The sequence below is a fragment of the Diadema antillarum genome, unplaced genomic scaffold (assembly GCF_040938485.1).
Source record: "Diadema antillarum isolate AM-2024a unplaced genomic scaffold, OU_Dant_1.0 seq00000177_RagTag, whole genome shotgun sequence".
Classification (NCBI taxonomy): Eukaryota; Metazoa; Echinodermata; class Echinoidea; order Diadematoida; family Diadematidae; genus Diadema; species Diadema antillarum.
In genome coordinates, this window is record NW_027271244.1 from 317,496 (window position 1) to 337,503 (window position 20,008).

The window sequence follows — 20,008 nt, forward strand, 5'->3', positions numbered from 1 at the left end:
TGATGTATTGTTGATTTGTCCTTTTATATTCGTAGTTGATTTGTATCTTTGTTTTCTTATAATAATTGCAAAGCGCTTTGAAACATGCTTGTCTTAAGCGTTACACAAATTTTCCATATCATTATCATTTTTATTGTATCAATGAATAGAAGTTCATAATCATGTCTCCAAAAAAGAATCATGTACACTGCAGAAGTGCTATCAAAACATATTCAGGAAAGTACAATTGTATTCTTACTTGGACAGCAGGAGGCGTAGGCAAACCATCCACCAACGTCATCAGAGTTTAGCTGAATGCCGAAGTCTTCGACAGAAGATGAGACTCGGGTACACTCATCCATTCTTAATTCGTCTCCATTGCACCTGAGATGAAACGGTGCTAGTCCAACCGAAGTGCGAAACGTAGAGCTTTGAATCCCCAACGTAGCGATAGCGTGGGCAGCAAGGGCGCCTGGATAACCCAACTCTCTACAGAGGACAGAGGCTTGGAACAAGTCCCACTCTGAAGCGGGAAGAGAAGACCAACCAGATTGACCAGCGGCGCCACTCTTCACTACCACTGCACCTTCTCGTTTGTTACGGCCGCCGATAACGCGGACATCTCTCTCTTTCCCTCCATGAACGATGCCTTTTTCAGGTGGAACGCCTTTTAGGAATTAAATGAGCATTCACACATGGGAACTGGTGAGATACACGAATGTTGGCTCTATGATATCTTATGATTGAGTTTAGTATACCTGGTACGTCATCCCTACATGCAATTCACTCAAAGAAAGGGAAACTATAACAACGCCGTCACGAAGGGAAAATATTAACAAGTCCAACAACCATATCACCATAAACCATTATCATTATCATAAACAGAAACATATCACACAAACTTCTCCACTTTGCAAATTGCAAGAGATTTTTATCCTATGTTTTCAATCGATTTATGAGGTATTTCGCGTTGGGCCGATTCAATTATCAAGTGAAGTCCGACCGGCAAAGCATGAACAGAATGAAAGTCACCAAAACTACAGTTTGATATTTTGATATCTCACTTTATTCCCATTTTCAACAATGTCATTTCCTATAGTTATCATGCCTTTCTCAAATAAGAATTATGTATATTCCAGTTGAAATCATCTCTGATCAATGGCAATTTAACGAAACTCACTTGGACCCGTTTGTCTTAAAGTCTCCTTTCCCCATTGAACCCCCTTTTAGAGAATGTTTTGTCGCATTTTGTTTCAAGCCATCTTGAATATCGAAGTGATAGCACTTATACAGCAATATGACCAAGTACTATAGTACTATACTATACTTTTTACTTGAGAGAAAAACTGACTATTCACTGGACTCTACTCTCGAATAAATTTTGAAATTTAGCATTGCGAATTGCGAGAAAAAGGATGCATACTATTTTCCGATGTAATGTAGACAATGATGACAGTAATAATATACTCAAGATAATGATGATGTTGATAATGAAACACGTGATTACTTAATCCCTTGAATTAACAAGGCTTTTCAATTCCAAAATGGTGTAAACGCACTGAAAAGCATAAGGCGTATTAACCGTCATCGTTAACGTTAAACTGGCACCTACAAGTATGGTACGACACTTACATTGAAAGCTTGAGACTGTCTCCACACATACCAAATCGACTGGGCAAGGCGACGAAAAGCAGTCTAAAAAAATACCACGGAGGATATGATATAATAAGTATAGTAATATGTTTATATACGTATATGTATATCCCTATACTTGTGTGTATTATCTTACATAATTATTGATAAATATGCATAAACATAGTTGCTTTATGCACTCATAAAGTTGATGTAACTACATTTTATAAAAAGCTAAATTTCAACAGGGTCTGAATCCAAATATATTTCTTGTGGTGCTAAAGGACCTAGGCCTATATCTACGTTTTATCTATCGTCCATCCTAATTGGCTTAGGGGAAGCCATCATTGGCTTTACTAACCAATCAGAAATCAACACACGACCATTTATTAGCTGAGCAGAATATTTTGTATAAGGACGTGTTATATTACCCAGTCATATTATTTTATAATTCTACAGGCAAAGTGATGAAGATATAATAATGAATGGAAAGAAATGTGCATGGTGCATGCATGCTCTCTCTCTCTCTCTCTCTCTCTCTCTCTCTCTGAGTATAATATATCAATTTTCTCATGACTTTATCTGCCTAAACAATATTACATTTCCTTAACTAAACCATTCCTTTAACTTTGAAAAGAATTATTACCTATAGATTTTTTCTAATGTATCAAATCATATTGGTGAAGATGCGCTACGTGTGTTAAAGATCTGTTTGTTAAGATACATGCATAGATCAGCAGTTGCGATCTTACAAATACATGTATAAGAGAATTTGTCACTTTTCGTCTGCAATTGTCTATCCCAGTCCAAAACGGTTGGTTTCTAATTCAGTTCATGACTCCTTGTCACCCCCATCCCTTGTTGCAAGAAGGCGCGACCTGATGAAGGGCTTTGTAAGGTTATAAGTTCCGCCATTAGTGGTCGATGTGTTTTTGTCACTTTATATTGATACGTTTTTCTGCCCTTACATGGTCGCATATAGTTCCTGGAGACGCAGTGATTTAAGTATGCACTCACGAAAAATCATAAATATGCTTCTCTCGGCATTCTCACAAGCAGTTGGAAAAAAAACGAAAACAAAAACTCTGTCGCTCAGTATCGGCTGTAACAAACTTGAAACAAATCTAAACCAAGTGCCATGACTCCTCCCTCTCCTTCCACACCCTCCCCGGGCCTTCCCATTCCCTTCCCTCGGTTAATGGGTTCCATCACGAGATCGACACCCATGAGTCATATACAGACCACGAGTTCGACACTGAAAACAGGTCCATGAGTCATACAGCCTATATGAGCTCGACACTAGAGTGTCGAACAGCAGAGGTCGACAGATACACCACGGGCTTAGTGCGTCGGTCTCGTGGGCCTTGTTAGCTAGAGTGTCGAACTCATGGGCCGTATGACTCGTGGGCTGGATGACTCTTGGGTTTCGATTTCATGACGTGCACCCTCCATCACACGACTTTACCTGGAACCTTGCATACTAGTCTTACGACGGGAATAAGTCCTTCAGGCGTCATGTAGGCCCTGCTTCGGTCGACCTCGTGCTTCAGCAATTGCGCAACTCGTCGTCCATCTTTTATGACGTCATTACAGCCGCCATGTCTCGCTGGAGATGGCCGCATCCATCCTTGGTGGCTTTGATAAGTTCCCTCTGACAGGGCGTAGTTAGCCCAAACTCCAATTTGAGCAATTACAATTCATTAACCGAACAAACAAAGCAAAATTTTAATGAAATTGAAATTGCACTTTATTATGTTCATAGCATTATTTGTTTTAGACAATAACATCAAAGTTCTATGAAATCAAGAGAAAAGTCACCATGGTCACAGCAGAAATCGGTCGCTGAGCTTTAAAAAAAATGTGATTTTTTTGATAATAATTATTGAGCACTATCACATCTTATAATAATTGAATTTGACGTTTCTATTATCAATCTTCTCAACTCATTCATGTCATCTTTAAAGATGGGATGGTTTGTTATACTAAGACTTCTGCCTGAAAACCTTGATTAAAGAAAGGATGAGACAGTATGAATAGATACATCTGTAACTCCAAAAAAAAAATATATATATATATATATATATCTTCGTTTCAGCATCTCCCCTGTTAGAAGGCTTTTGATATGAAATAAAGCAGTCAGGCACATGAGATCCGTTGACAAGTACATGTATGTGGCAATTCAATGCTCATGATTGCGATATTTTTTATCACTCAAACTGAGGGCACACAGTAGTCCCCACTTTTTTTTTATGAGGTTCATGATTTTTGTTTTTCAAGGCCACATGTAGATATCATGGATAACTAGAGTATGTGTTATTTCTGTTTTTAAAGTATCTCTCATCATACCATGGCCAAAGCCGTATTCATAAATTTGGCCAAAAGCAGATTCAGCATCTTTAATATAAGAGAAGGAAAAACTCTGATTCTAGTACTATTGCAATTCGCCATGAACTATTTATGATTATTAAAAAGAGTATTAGTGTCTCTCTGTGCACGAATTATGCACAAGGCCGAGTGGATCAGAGAGAATTAGATGCATGCGTTTAACCTTGGGGTTTTAGACTGTTTCCAAAGTTAAACGAGAGCATCCAGTTCTAACCTATCCACGAAGTAGGGATGTGCATCATTTATTTTATAAAATTGGCCAGTAAATTGATGAAATTCAACCTTTTCCCCCATCATGCGTTCGGATTTTACCAGACGCGAGGTCATCCGGAGTCCATTTTATAATACAATCCTTGTTATAGCTAGCGAAGAAATTATTCGAAAGACGAATTGTTACGAAGAGCCATTATTTCAATTATATCAAACCCATTAGTTCTGTTGTTCTTTGGGGTATACATTATACATGACTATATACCAATAGCCCAGCTCCTCGCGTTATTTTTTACTGTGCAATATTGTATATGAGTTTGTATCTCCTGATGCTGTTGTATAACACAATGTTTGATATTGAAACCCCGGGTTGAAACATAAATGAATTGAAGTTTTGAAACAGGTTCCTCGATGGATATTGTGTAGAAATAAGTTCAGGCTTATGGTAATGAATACTGATTAAACTGTAAAAGCGTTGGTATGGATACGACCGACCCGTGCTGCCATAATCAACTTCAAGTCAATGCAACTTATTGTATAAATAAAACGCTGAGATATTGTTCAGTTGTACTCAGAATAGACACATCGAAAGAGTTTGTCAAAAACCTAACAACTAGTGTTCGGCCTAAGTGGGTGAGTGTGAAAAAAGCAAATTCAAAGTCGGTTTGCAGTTCTATTAATTTTGTATCTTTTGAGGGTATCGATTACATATTAGATTCAAGTCATGAAAAATTATACAAGTTGATAACATACATTTTTAAATAGGGTAGAAGAAAAGATTTTTATGAAGACGCTCCTTGAATATGACAAAATGTACATAGTTTATCCTAAATTTGCACGTTAATATGTCATTTAAACATTTCATTTTGTTTTATGGTATACCATGACATGAATATTTCACACCTGGACACCTCTGTAAAACAGCGAGGCTATAATTATGCTGGCATTGTAGAGTTAGACTATCATGCCAAATGAATGTTGTATGCTGGCATTGTAGAGTTAGGCTATCATGCCAAATGAAAGTTGTATGTGTATCATTTTGTAATAGTATTTATTAATAGAGCCTGGTATTTTGATGATATACCGAAATAGAATTCCACATTTTGGCATTTGCTAATAGCAAAACCTAATACAGGTTCATCGAAACATATTTTACGTCTTTAGTTTGTTTGTTTGTTTGTTTTCTTTTTTAAACTTACGCAGTCATGTCACATAACATTAGAATATCATCCGAATAACATGATTACACCTAAGGAATCAAATATTGACAAAAATGTAAAATAGTCACCATGGCATTATACAAATAAGGCATAGTAATCATCCGATGCATTAACAAATAAAATAAAACAACAGCAGCAAAACAGTTCTGTCGTTTGATCATCGGACGGTTTGTTCTTGCTTCAAAAAAGAAAGTTGAAGACATTTCTTTTTTTATATACAACAAGAATTGTCAGTCCAACATAAATGTGAGTGGATGGATTCATTTTGTTATTGGAATGAAGCTTATCCATGAAATGTTATTTCCCCAATGTACTATTTGTAAACTATGTTGATATAATTGACAAGTTCTCTTTGATGAATACTTACTCAGTGGAAAAAGCAAGGCTAGCCATTGTAGCTTCATATCTCTGCAGAACGCATAAAAAATGATAAATGACAACAATGTTAACAAATGTCACTTAAAGCTATAAAAGAATCTATTGACTTTTTGTGTAGTGTTGAAGAACACCATAACTATTACGTAGGCCCAGACAAGACCCACTTAAATGAAATAGATTTTTATTTCTGAAGACATACCCTTGTATTGCCGTAGGAGGATTTTCGTTATTACCTTGGTTCATCACTCTGAAATACACAAACTCCCTTTATACCTACATATTGATAAGTCAGAAAATGAAACACGGTTCGTTTATATTCCGAATATGAAATTTGGTGGCGTCAGTCCAAAGGGTTTGTTATTCGGAAGATTCAGTGGTCTGACAATGAAAGAAAGTTCGGATTTAGTTATAGTTTCTCCTTATTATATACATTTCCCGGCTCTCATATTCGTGCACACTTATATAGATTGGATATCAATCTAAAAGATTGTGGTTAGGGACAAATCCACTGAAAAAATAAATGATTCTAAATCAAATATGACATTGGAAATTTCAATCTAACTTGGGATTTTATCTCAATCTTAAGAATTTAGAGAGTATTACACAGAGCATAACATGTTGTGGCACGACTTACTTCATCCTTTGTCAGTAGCTCACTTTGCGATGTTTCGCTTCCAGTGCTGAATTTTCTTTCTTCTGCCTCTTACAGTATTCTAGAGATACGATGAGACACGTGATATCACTGTGCGTGAAAAACACTTTGTGAGCTGAAACGCTAGGTTCACTTTATTTCATACTCGCCGTTAAATGTAGTTCACGTTTTAGCAGCGATATTGCGTCGGCGACATGTGAATTAAACAACAGTTTGAAGTCCGTGTGTTCGAAAACTTTACGACAATAAAGGAATGTCCTCATAAAAAATAACAAAGAAAGAAACAAACAAAACCTTTTTCAAAATTGTTGACTGTGTAATACACGGAGTGAAGATTTTATCTTAATATCTGAGGTAAATTTACTTTTTTCGCAGCCGTTACAATATTGCCCCTTTCCGCTCTTGTTGTTGTTGTCGTTCTTGTTGCTGTTTGGTGTTTTTTTTTTTTGCCTAGATTTGTTTATATTTGTTAAGTCAATGCTTTATAGCACTACGAATACGGGTGGTAAAGAGAATATCTTGATTTTAAACGTACTGTTAAAGATGAATACTGCGTTATGAGACTTATATGTTGACTTACTTGTGTCTATGTGTCATTGTTGATTGCCTTCATTGATTTCACCGTATTCTATCACAAATCCCTAGAGTTGATTATATCTCCTTCGTAATAAACATTATTGAAAACTTTTTACTTATTACTGTAAAATAAAGATAAATATACAATTGTCACCAGATCATATAGAGGTTAAAAAAAAAAACCAAAAATGTGTAGACGTCTCCCTTCACATTGTGTGTGTGTGTGTGTGAAAATCTTTCTTTTTTGGATTGTGCGAAACAGCCTTGATATAGCCAGACTGGCTATTTTCATTGCCGATATTGTAGATTGAAATAATTGCAGCTTATTGACTAATACAGATTGCAATCAGTTTATGAAAACAGGGACATGGTTGTCCTCTGAATCTCACCATACTGAATTCCAAATCAAATAACACGGTTATCATGAAACAAATTGTCACGATTGTATAGCGTTTAAATGTCACTATGACGAAGTATCCACGTCATTATAATCATATATATGTATATATATATATATATATATATATATATATATATATGTATATATACAGTTAACAACAAAATTATTCATACTCCTGAGAAATTATTAGTTTTGAGCAGATTTCTTACAAGTGAAGGATGGAGTGATGGTGCTTGGGTGTTAACTTTTTACTCTTATTCGTCCACTATAAATTGACATTAATTCCAGTTTCACCTCATTTGCATAACAATAGAAATGTTGAAATATAACACCCAATCACTGTCACTCCATCCTTTGCTTGTAAGAAATCTGCTCAAAACTAAAAATTTCCCAGGGGTATGAATAATTTTGTTGTTAACTATATATATATATATATATATATATATATATATATATATATATACATGTATATATATATATATATATATAGCTCCGTCTCGGTAAACTTACCTTACCTTTATAATCAGACTGATGTAATTAAACCCAGTGACGCCAAATCTGACATCAACAGAAATGGGCAGCAATCTTATAATCGCATGACATTTCTTAAGATGAGAACCACGTCATTGACAGTTATAGTCTGCACTCTATAAATTTAAGCCAGTATAGGCCTACACAGATATTCCTTAAATTGTTCGTCATTAATCACTAGTAATATTTTTTTTTTTCAACAAAGGCAAATTTTCGGATTTTGACTTTTTTCATCCCCGTCTGTTCGGTTCGTTAATTATATTTTCTGCAACTGGGGAATATAATGCGAATACCTTTGAAATCACATGCTTTGTCAGTACATACCCAAGGGCAGCATATATTCTAACCAAAGATATTACACCTATACCACACAAATCAAGTCAAAGTGGAAGTTTACTTGGAGAAAATGTTACCAGTCTACTTGTTTTCGGGAATAACGATTTATTCGCTTTCTTGTCGAAAAACATGAAGAGCGACAAGGTTAAAGAGAAAGAAAGTATTCAATATCATGGCATCACTGTTAATAAGAAAATCTATGCAAGCACAACAGTTACGGCCTGAACGTGCCATGTCCATATCATTAAAAGAAGAAAAGAAAATCTGTTACATTCGTCATGCTACGTACAGTACTGTTGTAGGCCTCGTCATTCTGTCCAGCGCCAAACATTATTTTCTTTAACCTTATGAGCAGGATGGGGGGGGGGGGCATATTGCGCCCCTTCCCACATCACCATATTCATTTACCACTCTTATACACCTGTTTCAATTTCAGCCCCTTTTGGTGACTTTCCACAAACTTTATTGCCGACATAATTTTTTTGTGTCATTCTGATTAACCTATGTCCAATATTGCCACTCTTTTACACCTGTTTATCAATTTTAGCCACTTCCGGTGACTTTCCAAAACTTTATCGCGGACATAATTTTTTGTGTTATACAGATGTATTATGATTACCCTATGTCCAATACTGCTGGTTTAGATGCATTGTAACCATAAAATGACAACACGTCAGCGGATTTTGCATATGTATTTTTTTTTTTCAAAATTTGATTATGTCCAGGTATCCAACTTCTACAGCGTACCTGCTAGTCATAATATTTTGGTCCGAGCTTGCATGATATTATCTAGCGGTTGTTTAAGATAAGAGATCATACTTGCAATGCATTTATATTATCTCTTTGTGTAAGAATCATGGGGAGACTTGTAAACTTCACAGACAGACGAGCAAATGATTATCATCCCAGAAAGCTTAGCTGTATTACAATCACTAGTATATCTATATGACTTAGTATGTTTGAACACAAAATGAAAACTCAAATAATACATGAACACACACGTACATGTATTTCTTTCTGTCAACATCCAGTATGTCTGGATTGTTCATTTCTTTAATGTACTCAAAGCTTTCTAACAATAGATTTCTTAAAATGGCAGTTCAATAATATATGAAAGACATAAATTCAAAATCTTGTGAATGTGAAGAAACTGCACTACTTTAGCCAACTTGCCACTTCAAGGAAGGGTGGGAAAAAAAGTGCTACTGTTTGGCAAGAACTCCCAATTTTCACATCACTTTGACGAAGTACTGTATGGCGATATTAGCATACTTTTTTGTATACAATGTATATAGATGAAATCATGCTACAATTTGACACTTTTTCCCTTGATTTATACATGAAAGAACTTCAAGACCAACAAATTTGCTCGAAGAACAGACTGTGAAACTCGAAAGTCCAGTCCTTCTAAAGATAGGATTTGTAAGGCATGGCTTAGTCACGGCTAATCAGTCAGTCCTCAGGAACTCTAAGCCTATCTGTTACATAGGAAAGGCCCAAATGTCAGAGCACTTTGCAGTGAGCAGACTAGTATTTGTTGATGATAATTTCTGATCTTCCTTATTGACATGAATACACCATGTTATTATATCAATGTAATGCTTATACAGTGTACATGAAGTATAAACTTTAATTTTTGTAATGACCCAGTGCCCCATATAAAGACAGTCTGGCCAACTCGGTTTTCAGCTTATGAGTTTTGAAGCCTGTGATTAGTAAAAACAGGTCCTGTGAACTTCGTGGAACCATGTCGTTACCAAAGTGCACTCACATGCAGTGCCCATTGTTCACTATCCCTTATTTGGCTTGCTTTCATTATTACGTATGAGGGTACACGCTAATCCCCTAACACGTAATATGCTGAGTTACAACATGGCATCCAATTTAGTAGTCGTCCACACTCTCTTGTCACTGTAATGACCTGGGTGAGGGGGCCCTCATACAGTGTAGTTCAAGCTGGACACCCTCTTATGCCCCACAGCTATCGGCACTGACGTATTTCTTTATAACTATCACATTTCTTCACAAAACATGTTCTAATATTTAAAAAATAAGAAGGGTTTGTACAAATTTTGTAGAGAATTTATTCAGCTATTATATGGTGTTATTTTTTCGCTTAATAACATTATCACCTTTTATTTTATGAATAAAAGTGTGTGGCAGATACAACCTCCATTTCACATATTCTCACACAGCTTCATGTTCTATTGAAAAAAATGCTGGCCTGCAGGTAGACAAAGTGCACTTTATCGACTCAGGATGAAAGCATTACTTGCCTTATGTTATCAACATGTCAATTAGATTATTTTTATCTTACAATATTGCCAATTTATAATGGAAAGACAAATTTAGTGTAAAATTGTCATAAAAATAGTCGGCCTTCTCACTATCTATTTCAGTTGAGTATGCAAGTCTTTAACTTTTTTCTCCTAACAGCAAGAGAATTGAACTATCACTGTAGTCATTTTCTCTATGATAAAACCCTATTGCGCTGAAGTTTCAGAATGAGGGTCAATCATGTAAAGATGATAAATAGTCAAACATATTTCAGCTTTGTGACTGTGCAGCTTCAGGTAGGAGGCTTATCCTATTGCTCCTCACACCCTGTCCGGCTGGTGCCAGGTAAAAATGTCAGAGGCAAAAATAGTCAGAAGTAAAAATGTCAGAGGTAAAAATGTCAGAGGTAAAAATGTCAGAGATTTTAACATCGTTACATTGACATTTTCACCTCTGACATTTTTACTTCTGATATTTTTACCTCTGATATTTTTACGTCTGACTTTTTCATCTCTGAATTTTTACCTCTGACATTTTTACCTCTGACATTTTACTTCTGACATTTTTACCTCTGACATCTTTACCTCCAACATTTTTACCTCTGACATTATTACACCGAACCGTCGTGCTGGCCCCAGCTAGAGCCCACTTACAACCCTACAGTATTTTGGCGAACAGGAGCAACTGCAGTACTACACTGTTCACTGTCAATGTGAAGTATCTATCCATTCTATCAGTACACTTCTGGATACTAACAAGGCTGAGTTTACCAGAATTATCCCCCTACACAGAATATACAAATATTAAAATACCTATCCTGAATGGTTTCAATTCATATTTCACTATACACTGGACTCCCGTTGTAACGAAGTCTGGCAGTTTTCTTCCATTATATCGAAATTCTGTTAAAACTGAACACATAAACAACTAGATATATCGCTACGGCGACTGATATGCCTCCGCCATAATGCATGGTTCTCCTAATAGGACTATAGTACAATGTCTTGACAATGTGTGATGACAGTTTTGCACAATTGGCAAAATATTAAAATGACAGGTTTGCCACAAATGTGCTGAATGTTCACTTTCCTAGAACTAGGTTCAATTGGATAAATGATTAAAATGTCAGAGTGCAGGTATTTGGGGAACTGATGATTTTTACTTGACTTTTGACCCTTTTATAAGTTTATGCATTGAGTAATTTTCAAGGTATTGAGAAAAAGTATAATTTCAGTATCAAATGGGAAAATAGCATTATCTAAACCTGGCCTTTGACCTTTGACCTCACAGTTCCAAAGAGAATCACTGTTAGGTTGAACATGCATAAATATGTAAGTTTCATGATGATACCTTGAGTTTAGAATACTTTTAAGATATGGAGGAAAAAGTGCAATTCAGCACTTTCACTTGACCTTTGACCTTTTGGCAAGAAACTTCCCACAGAATATATATTGGGTAATACATGTACACATCAAGTTTAAAAAAAACCAACCTTCAGGCATTGCATAAATACAAGGAAAGTAGTGATATTTTGAGGAGTTGACCTTGACCTTTGACCCCCTGACCTTTGAACCATGACCCCCAACTTCCCCAGATAATCACTGCCCATTGGAACAAGCATATATACTAAGTTCCATGAAGATACCTTGAACCATTTGCGAGATATGGAGAAAAACATGAATTTTCTACCTTTTATTGCACAAAATATCCTGTGACCTTTGACCTTTGACCCCGTGACCCTAAAATCCAAACAAAGTATTATCCCCCCAGGATATACCCTCATACCAAGTTTGATGTAAAATCACCTCACGGTTCTTGAGATATCGACAAAAACAAAACGGGACGGACGGACGGACGGACGGACGGACGACCCGAAAACATAATGCCTCCGGCCACTTCGTTGGCGGAGGCATAATAAAAAAAAATATAGAGCGGATAATGCTGTGATCTTGATTTTTATTTCATTTTAACCAGATTTTGGTTATTACTGTGTTCATTATAACGGGAGTAAACTGTATTGACTGATATATTCATACACATAGAAAATCACTCTCGTGTGTGTTCTTTTTCTTGCATGTGACCGCTCTCATAATCAAACAGCCCCCAAAATATAGCTTCATGCAGGTTCTCCACCCAAAGTCTTCGGCAGACCTCTACACAAACAACTGCAGTCTGCATACAGAATAAAATGAAAATGAGCAGGTCTCTGAGAGGACATTCCTGATGGTGCTTTTGTCTCAATAGATATTGTTTCCTTGGACTATCCGAACTCATAAATGGGTTCACAGAATGGCAGCGTCCCAGCCCTTAGAGTAATCTGTCAATCAAAACAGAACCGATTAAATAGGCTTTAGCAAACTTGTAACAATCTTGGAGCTCAATTAATTTGGCTTCTGACACACACTGAGTTGAAGAATCAATCAAGAGTTCATAAGTACCTCCACAAAACCACAAAACTACTGCGCACACACATTTCCGCCATAATGGACTTTAAAAAAATGAAAAAGTTCAAAAGTTTGTTGACATCCTAAAATTTTACAGCCACTGATATGCCAGGTACACTCCATTAGACCTCCGTTATTGAGGCGTGTCCACCGGTTGATGTCTTGCTCCCTCTGTACCCTACAAGGAAGGTCATCCAGTTGTCAACAAAGCCTCGGTCAAGCTCGGCCAGTTGCTCCCGGCCGCCGGGCCGGCGGGGGGCAATCTTCCGCTCCCTGTAGGTCCAGTTGTGGGTGATGAGATGGCACTGCTGGAGAAGGAGAGCGAGGACCGGTAGACAGGCACAGGTGGCATAGAGGACAGAGACAAAGATGATGGAGTACCTGAGCATTGGTGGAAACCAAGAAGAAAGAAGTGAGGACAGATCTCTAGCAGGGTTAAAGGGGCATTCATTTCATTTCATTTCATTTCATTTCTCGGAGGTACAAAATAAACTCTCATCGGGTGATTTCACAAGGTATACGTATAAAACAAGAACTGACTAACAAAACAAAATAATATTTCCAGAGAAACAAATTATTTAATCTTATTTCACTTACAAATTATTGCGGACGATTTTCAAAATTTCACATCATGTAGTACATAAATTGACAGCTCCATGTATAGATTTGTGGAATTTATTGTGGTCCTTGAACAGGGAAACCAATACTCTAAAAAATCTTAAGCAAATTACACTGAACAAGGATGATGATATAGGAGGCTCACATATTTCAGAAATGTAGCAGTGTAATTCCATCACAATACCGCTTGCTTAACAAGTTCATCTGTGTGGAATCTATGCATGCCTTCTTCTTTTGCTCTGCTTCCTTGAGCCCCAACTCATGCATTTTATGGTGAGGCTGTTATGTCATAATCCTTGTTCATGGCAACTTGATATAAATTTTGAAAATATTCTTATTCCTCATCCCAGTTACTATAAAATCTGAAACTATGTTCCCAGCGTAACTAATTTTTAGTAGTTCAGATGTAAAAGTCTGAAAATCATCCGAAGGTCTCCTTTAAAAAGCCTTCATCATAGGAACTACACATACAAGTCCACTCAAGATTAAGCAGTGATGGGCACTTTCGCTCCAACTCAAAAATACATACTAGCCTAAAGGAACAATAGAACCACAAGTCAAAACAACTTGTCATTTTGTTTTGCCTCTTCTGCCTTCAGCAAATATTCTTCTCTATTTTTGCTGTTGTTATCACTGTTTTGCTTCCTTGCTCTCTAGTTCTTATACTGCTATCACCCTTGCATAAGTCGAATAATCGCCTAAGTTGAAGGTCTTTTCAAGTCCTCTTCTCTTTATATTCTATTGATTTTTAATCCCTCATAAGTCAAAGTTTCTCTAAGTTTCACTATTTCTTAAGTCCAGATAGATTCAACAGGCAAGGTTGACTGTACTGTGGTTCTCATGTAAGACATACATTTTCTTCACTACGTTGTCTCTTCATTACAAGTTTATAGATTTTAGTACTGAAGCGTAAGTCCCTATAAAGCTAAACAAGACTCAACCAAACAGCTAAATAAATAAATTATAAGCAAATAAAAGTACCTAAGACTCAACCAAAATGAAGGTCACTTTAAAATAGCAATTTACCCTTTCTTTGTGTATATAATGCTTAATGCTGTAGAGAGAGTTGAACCAGACACCAAAGAATACAGGATGAAGGCTGCCCTTGCAGCTCCCCAAGTGCCTCCCAGAAGAAAGAGCACAAGAGCAACGATGAAAGACCGGTGGTTGTCTCTCCCGATACAGCAGTCTAACCTGTGAAATAAGATTCACATTGAGAAGATTTACAGCTGTACTGATCACAATGGGTATGACCTGTCATGCAAAAACTCTTAAGCACAATAGTTGGTCCTAATATGGGTTCAGACAGGGGAAATACACGTCTACATTCTCAAGACATCAACATCTTCATGCAGATTCATACTCAGACTGACAAAGGCTACTCTGAGGATTGCCAACTTTAAACAGAATCAACTAGTAAACGCAAAGTGTTGTTTTTTCAGTGCCAGTCATATTAGGTATAATACAAAATGTATGTAAGAGTAATTATGATAATAACAAGAAAAACAATGCATACTTTGCAACAAAGAATACACAAAGTGATGGAAAAGAATGATCTAATAAAAACGGAGCTTGTAAAGAGTGGATCACTGGGGTGGGGTGGAGGGGGGGGGGGGGGGGGGGTGGGGAGAATATGATAATCATTTGAAGACAACCAAATCTGAAATGGAATCCCCCAAGACCAAGACTTCATAGCAGGCACAATTAGCACTGACATTGATGACTGCCAGAACATGGTAGAATATGATTACACTCCACATATCACCCAAAAAAAAAATAAACTACAGTTTCTACATATAATTATGCACATAGAAGGGAAAATATGGAAAATAGACAGAAGACATAGAAGAGGAGATGAGGCAAGCAGAAAAGTGACAAAATTTTGCTGGACAGTGCAGATTCTTATCTTCTTATTGTCAATTAAAGAAATGCATTCCCCCCCCCCAAAAAAAAAAAGAAGAAGAAAGGACTTCAAATGTTACACTTCTCTCTGTACAGTGTACCTGCAACAGACCCACACTGCAATCTAATGAAAATACCTAACTAAATGATCAGCTTGTATATTACATGTATGTAGATCAGCGTTATGAAATTGAGACATAGGTAAGTTTGCACTTTTACCAGACACAGTGGTGGTCCAACCTATGAACGCAGATCCCGCATATACGACAGTGGCCAGCCCTCGCCGGTTTCACCAGGCCACACAGGTCGCACCAGTTCTGCGAAATCCTTGCACGTCTTTCTTGGAATTCTTCGCTGTTCTCGTCCTCTTCCGAGGTGGCAAGACTTTCGTCTGTTTTCGATGAGGTCTCATCTCCGGAGAGATGCTCAGGAATTCCGTTGGTCCGCCTGTGCAGTTCCAAGCCCGGCTCGGTCAATACCCTCCCATTATTTACCACATCTTCATCCAGTTTTGTTCGGTTACCTGTCCTGGCGGGAATCCTCGTGTCGGGCAAACTGACAAACCCAGGTCCTTGCTTCGCCATGGCAAATGCGCCGAAAAAGAGAAACAGGTTGATTGTCAAGGCAGCGTGCTCCAGTGGGGATACATGGCCAAGAGGTACGGCGCGTGTCGAGAAGACGTAATACATGGAGAAGATTGACACGAGAGTGAGGCTCATGAAAAACTGTGTCCGTTTCTTGTGCCTGAGAACATAAGAGTAGTAGAGTACTGCCGCTGACAGCAGCCAGACGAAAGACACAAGGGTGACAACTATGTGCAATGATGCCAGCATCAACCACAGTGGAATAGTCACTGCAGGAGGAATGACAGTGAGATCCATGAGCTCATCAATGCGGCGCGCTCCTTTCCCGAGGAAGGTCGGAATGCGTATGCGATCAAGGACTGTTTCAGTGACTCTGTTGAGCCGTGCGCTGCCAATAGGCTGCCCTTGAAAGAACCTGTGTGAGAGGGGGGAAAAATTTTGCAAAACTAAGAAAATGATTATCGCAAAAGAAAATATGGAACTCTTCAACTGCTTATAGATAATATTTCCCTAGCTGCTGGTAAGAAGGGAAGAAATGTGTGGCATAAATCAATCTGTCATTACTACATTGTATTATGTGTCATGTAACATAAGGAGTCATGGCTCCATCTTTTAATACATGTATTTGGCATGAACTATGCGCAAAAAAATAAAAAATACTTTTTTTCATCATGCAATTTCAGCGGACTTCGTGGTGGTTTCATGCCAGCACAAGACTACTTGCATACATGAGGGGAAGATTGGACCCTGCAAAGAGCACTCTATGGAAAGTTGAATTTCATACATGGGGAAGGGTACCACCATGCAATGAGTAGATTAGCTGGTGCATACAACGTATCAGCATACACTTCCCTTTCCCAGAATTTTTACAGAGATAATTCGTTTATTTAGCGAAAAAAAAAATGCCAAAATGCTAAGTGATCCTGCAGCCAGTGTTCAAAAGCTTGCATCCTAAATAAACATTAGTAACTCCTTAAATCTATGTATTCCCTGACTTTTTTTTTCTATTCCAAACTAATTGAATTGAAGTGAATTGATCGAACTGAATCCTCATTTGCTCCCCTCCCCCTTGAAAGAAAATCATTTGGGTAGAAAGCATCCTGTTAGCAATAATCAGGATACACCAGTGAGGTAATATATTCAAATTGAAACAATTTTTAGTATTTAAATTTGAAATTTAGCCGCTATATAGTAAGGGCCTACTACTTACTACTACTACTAGTACTAGCTACCCCATATGCAGGGCTGCACACTCACTTGTTAACCCATTTTTTCTACGTAGTACTGGTCCAACCTGTCTGTCAGACCAGTATCAGTAAGTGCAACTCCACAGTTTTTCCATCTTCTACTGGTCCATTCCTGAAAAAGTTACTGGTCCGACAGTAGGCCTAAGTTATTTAGTTAATTTTTACAGGTCAGGGACCATCGGACCAATGCAAGTGTGCAGCATTGCCCATTGGCATTGCCATTGGCCATTGCCATACGAGACGCCAATCCTATCAGTTTTTATCTGCTGGTCGCGGTTAACTACATCAACATGATCATGATGATTCCTTAAGCTTTAGCCTTTAACGTTTGTTATTCTGAACTCTTCCATTATGCATTGCCATTGGCATTAGCTTATCCAGCCCGATCACTTCTGATCCAGCGTACACTAACGTACATTACAACGTATGGGACCAAGGCGACAGAAAAAGAGCGAAGAGATCACTACCGGTCGGTACTCCAAAAGGGGATGCGTTATTCACATTGCGCCCTTACCTTTCACAGGATTCATCCAAGTCGTCACAGTCACAACAAACTGCAAGAATGTGACTTCTTTCGCCATTGTTGTTTATATATTCACAGCAACAGAGTGGATCGCCCGTTTCTTCTCCCGACATCATCGATGACTTTCCGAATGTGTTATACTGAGTTCTCATGCACAGTGATGCCTTTTACATCCATAAGTGTGGGGAACTCATACACACAAACCTCTATGAGATGGGCAGCAGGATCAAGGAAGTGGTACGAGAAAAGCTTAGTAAATAAAGAGCGCACTCTTTGGTGCGCATGTAATGTTGTAGGTCCCCCCCCCCCTTTTTTTTTTTTCTTCTTCTTCTTCTTTTTTTTCTTCAGTATCCACATCCAGGGCCCCCTCCTCTTAATATTCCAACCTCAATGAGTACGGCACTGATCTACGTTTACATGTATTTCAAAAAAGACACCCCACCCCATCCCTATAATATAGACCCTGTCTCATCTCCCGTCCAAAATGGGGGAATCTGAAACAAAAGCGAAATCATCGTGGAGTAATATTTAATATTAGTTAATTTCTTAGTGAAATAAGGACCCCTTTCAAAAATGTGGATCCTGAAGTAGCTCCTACTAATTGACTAAGTGAACATGTATGCGGCCTCTCTTACACAGGAGGAGAGGGAGGCCTGGGGCAAAGAAGATCTCAGCGAATTTGTCCTTTTAATATTAGATATTTTGATCGGATGGTAGACATCAATCACTATTTCGAATTTTTTATCTATCAATCTCAAGACAGCACAAAAACAATGTTTCGTTTGATATTTTAAATACTCTTACCTGAAAGTCCTCAACCTGTAAAATCTCACTAAAGGCATTTCAACAAGATATCAATAAACCAGTTCGGAGTTCCTTCGATAGCGCTTGAGCAAAAAAGAAAGAAAAAAAAGTTATCCTTGAATAGGCACATTGCTTGTTCGTTGTTGTTGTTGTTGTTGTTGTTGTTGTTGTTGTTGTTGTTGTTGTTGTTGTTGTTGTTGTTGTTGTTGTTGTTGTTTAACTGGGATAAGCATCTGTGATCAATGTAATGATCATGTTCACAAAATCCTTTTAAATGATGTACTTTCCAGCACATCCCACCTGAAAACAAACGTGGTATTCGGCAATATCAATAGAAAGAGGTTGTTACCGCGGGTGACGGATCATTCTGGTCGTTCATCTGATGAACTCAAGTTCATTTTTTGTTTGAACAGGATCGATGAATCCCCATGTGTATACAATAGTTCCCTATAAGATTAACGCATTATGTTGCTCTGAAAACGAATAAAGTGTCCCCATACCGACTGAGGAAAGAAGAAAGTCATCCGTACCAAGAATGTGCCAAAGGGGGAAAAAAAGCTAAGACTCCGGGTTGGCTTACTTGTTATAGGGACTACACCATTGACACTGTACAGTTCCAATGTCGAGAAATTTTAGGTAGAGCTCCATCAGGAACAGGTTTCTGCTGAAAGGGAATATCAACCTTCAGTTATGAAAACAGAAAAATCAGAGAAGCAAACGAAGAGTTTGTTCGCAAAAACCTAAAAGTCCATATTTGCCAAACGGAGATATTTGCGATTAAGGGTGAAGAAAAATACAAAGAATAATAAGAAAATGTTTGCTTCTTTTGACCATAACTTCAAAAATGTACCTTTATGTTATGTAGTGACCAATATATAATTCAAAAGGTATTATTTTGTACTTAATGACAGAGACCGTACTTCAAAATCTTCAAAAATTGACTTATCGCTTGCAAACAAACTCTTCAAATGGACATACACACTCCACCACCAATAAGGGTTATGAACGGATAAACTTAAAAGATTTTCAATTCAATTCAATAGGCAACTCAATGCGTGACGAAGGTGTTAAACAGCTCTCACTGAATAGTGTTTTATACACAAATTTTCGCTAATTTTCATTTTTCTCACTTTTTGGGTACAGACATAACTTACCCGCTGAGGAGGACATGCAAACGACGAGTCTTGTGTATCAATAAAAGATATGAAGGTTTTTGTTCTCTAGAGAGAAATAAAAGAAGGAAAATTGTGACTCTTTGTGTACAAACGGAATAGAGAACTGCAGATCGAATTAGCATTAGATTTTTATGT

General features: G+C 37.5%; 1 protein-coding gene across 1 annotated transcript; it reads right to left on the reverse strand.

Annotated features, from left to right (window-relative positions):
* Window positions 1-13,050: 13,050 nt before the first annotated feature.
* LOC139728375 (palmitoyltransferase ZDHHC23-like) lies at window positions 13,051-18,007 on the reverse strand. Its single transcript, XM_071639317.1, has 4 exons — window positions 17,886-18,007; window positions 15,760-16,539; window positions 14,665-14,832; window positions 13,051-13,401 (listed from the first exon to the last, which is right to left on the reverse strand). Exons 1-4 carry the CDS (start codon window positions 18,005-18,007, stop codon window positions 13,143-13,145), a joined length of 1,329 nt encoding a protein of 442 aa, XP_071495418.1. The 3' UTR covers window positions 13,051-13,142.
* Between the last annotated feature and the right edge of the window lie 2,001 nt (window positions 18,008-20,008).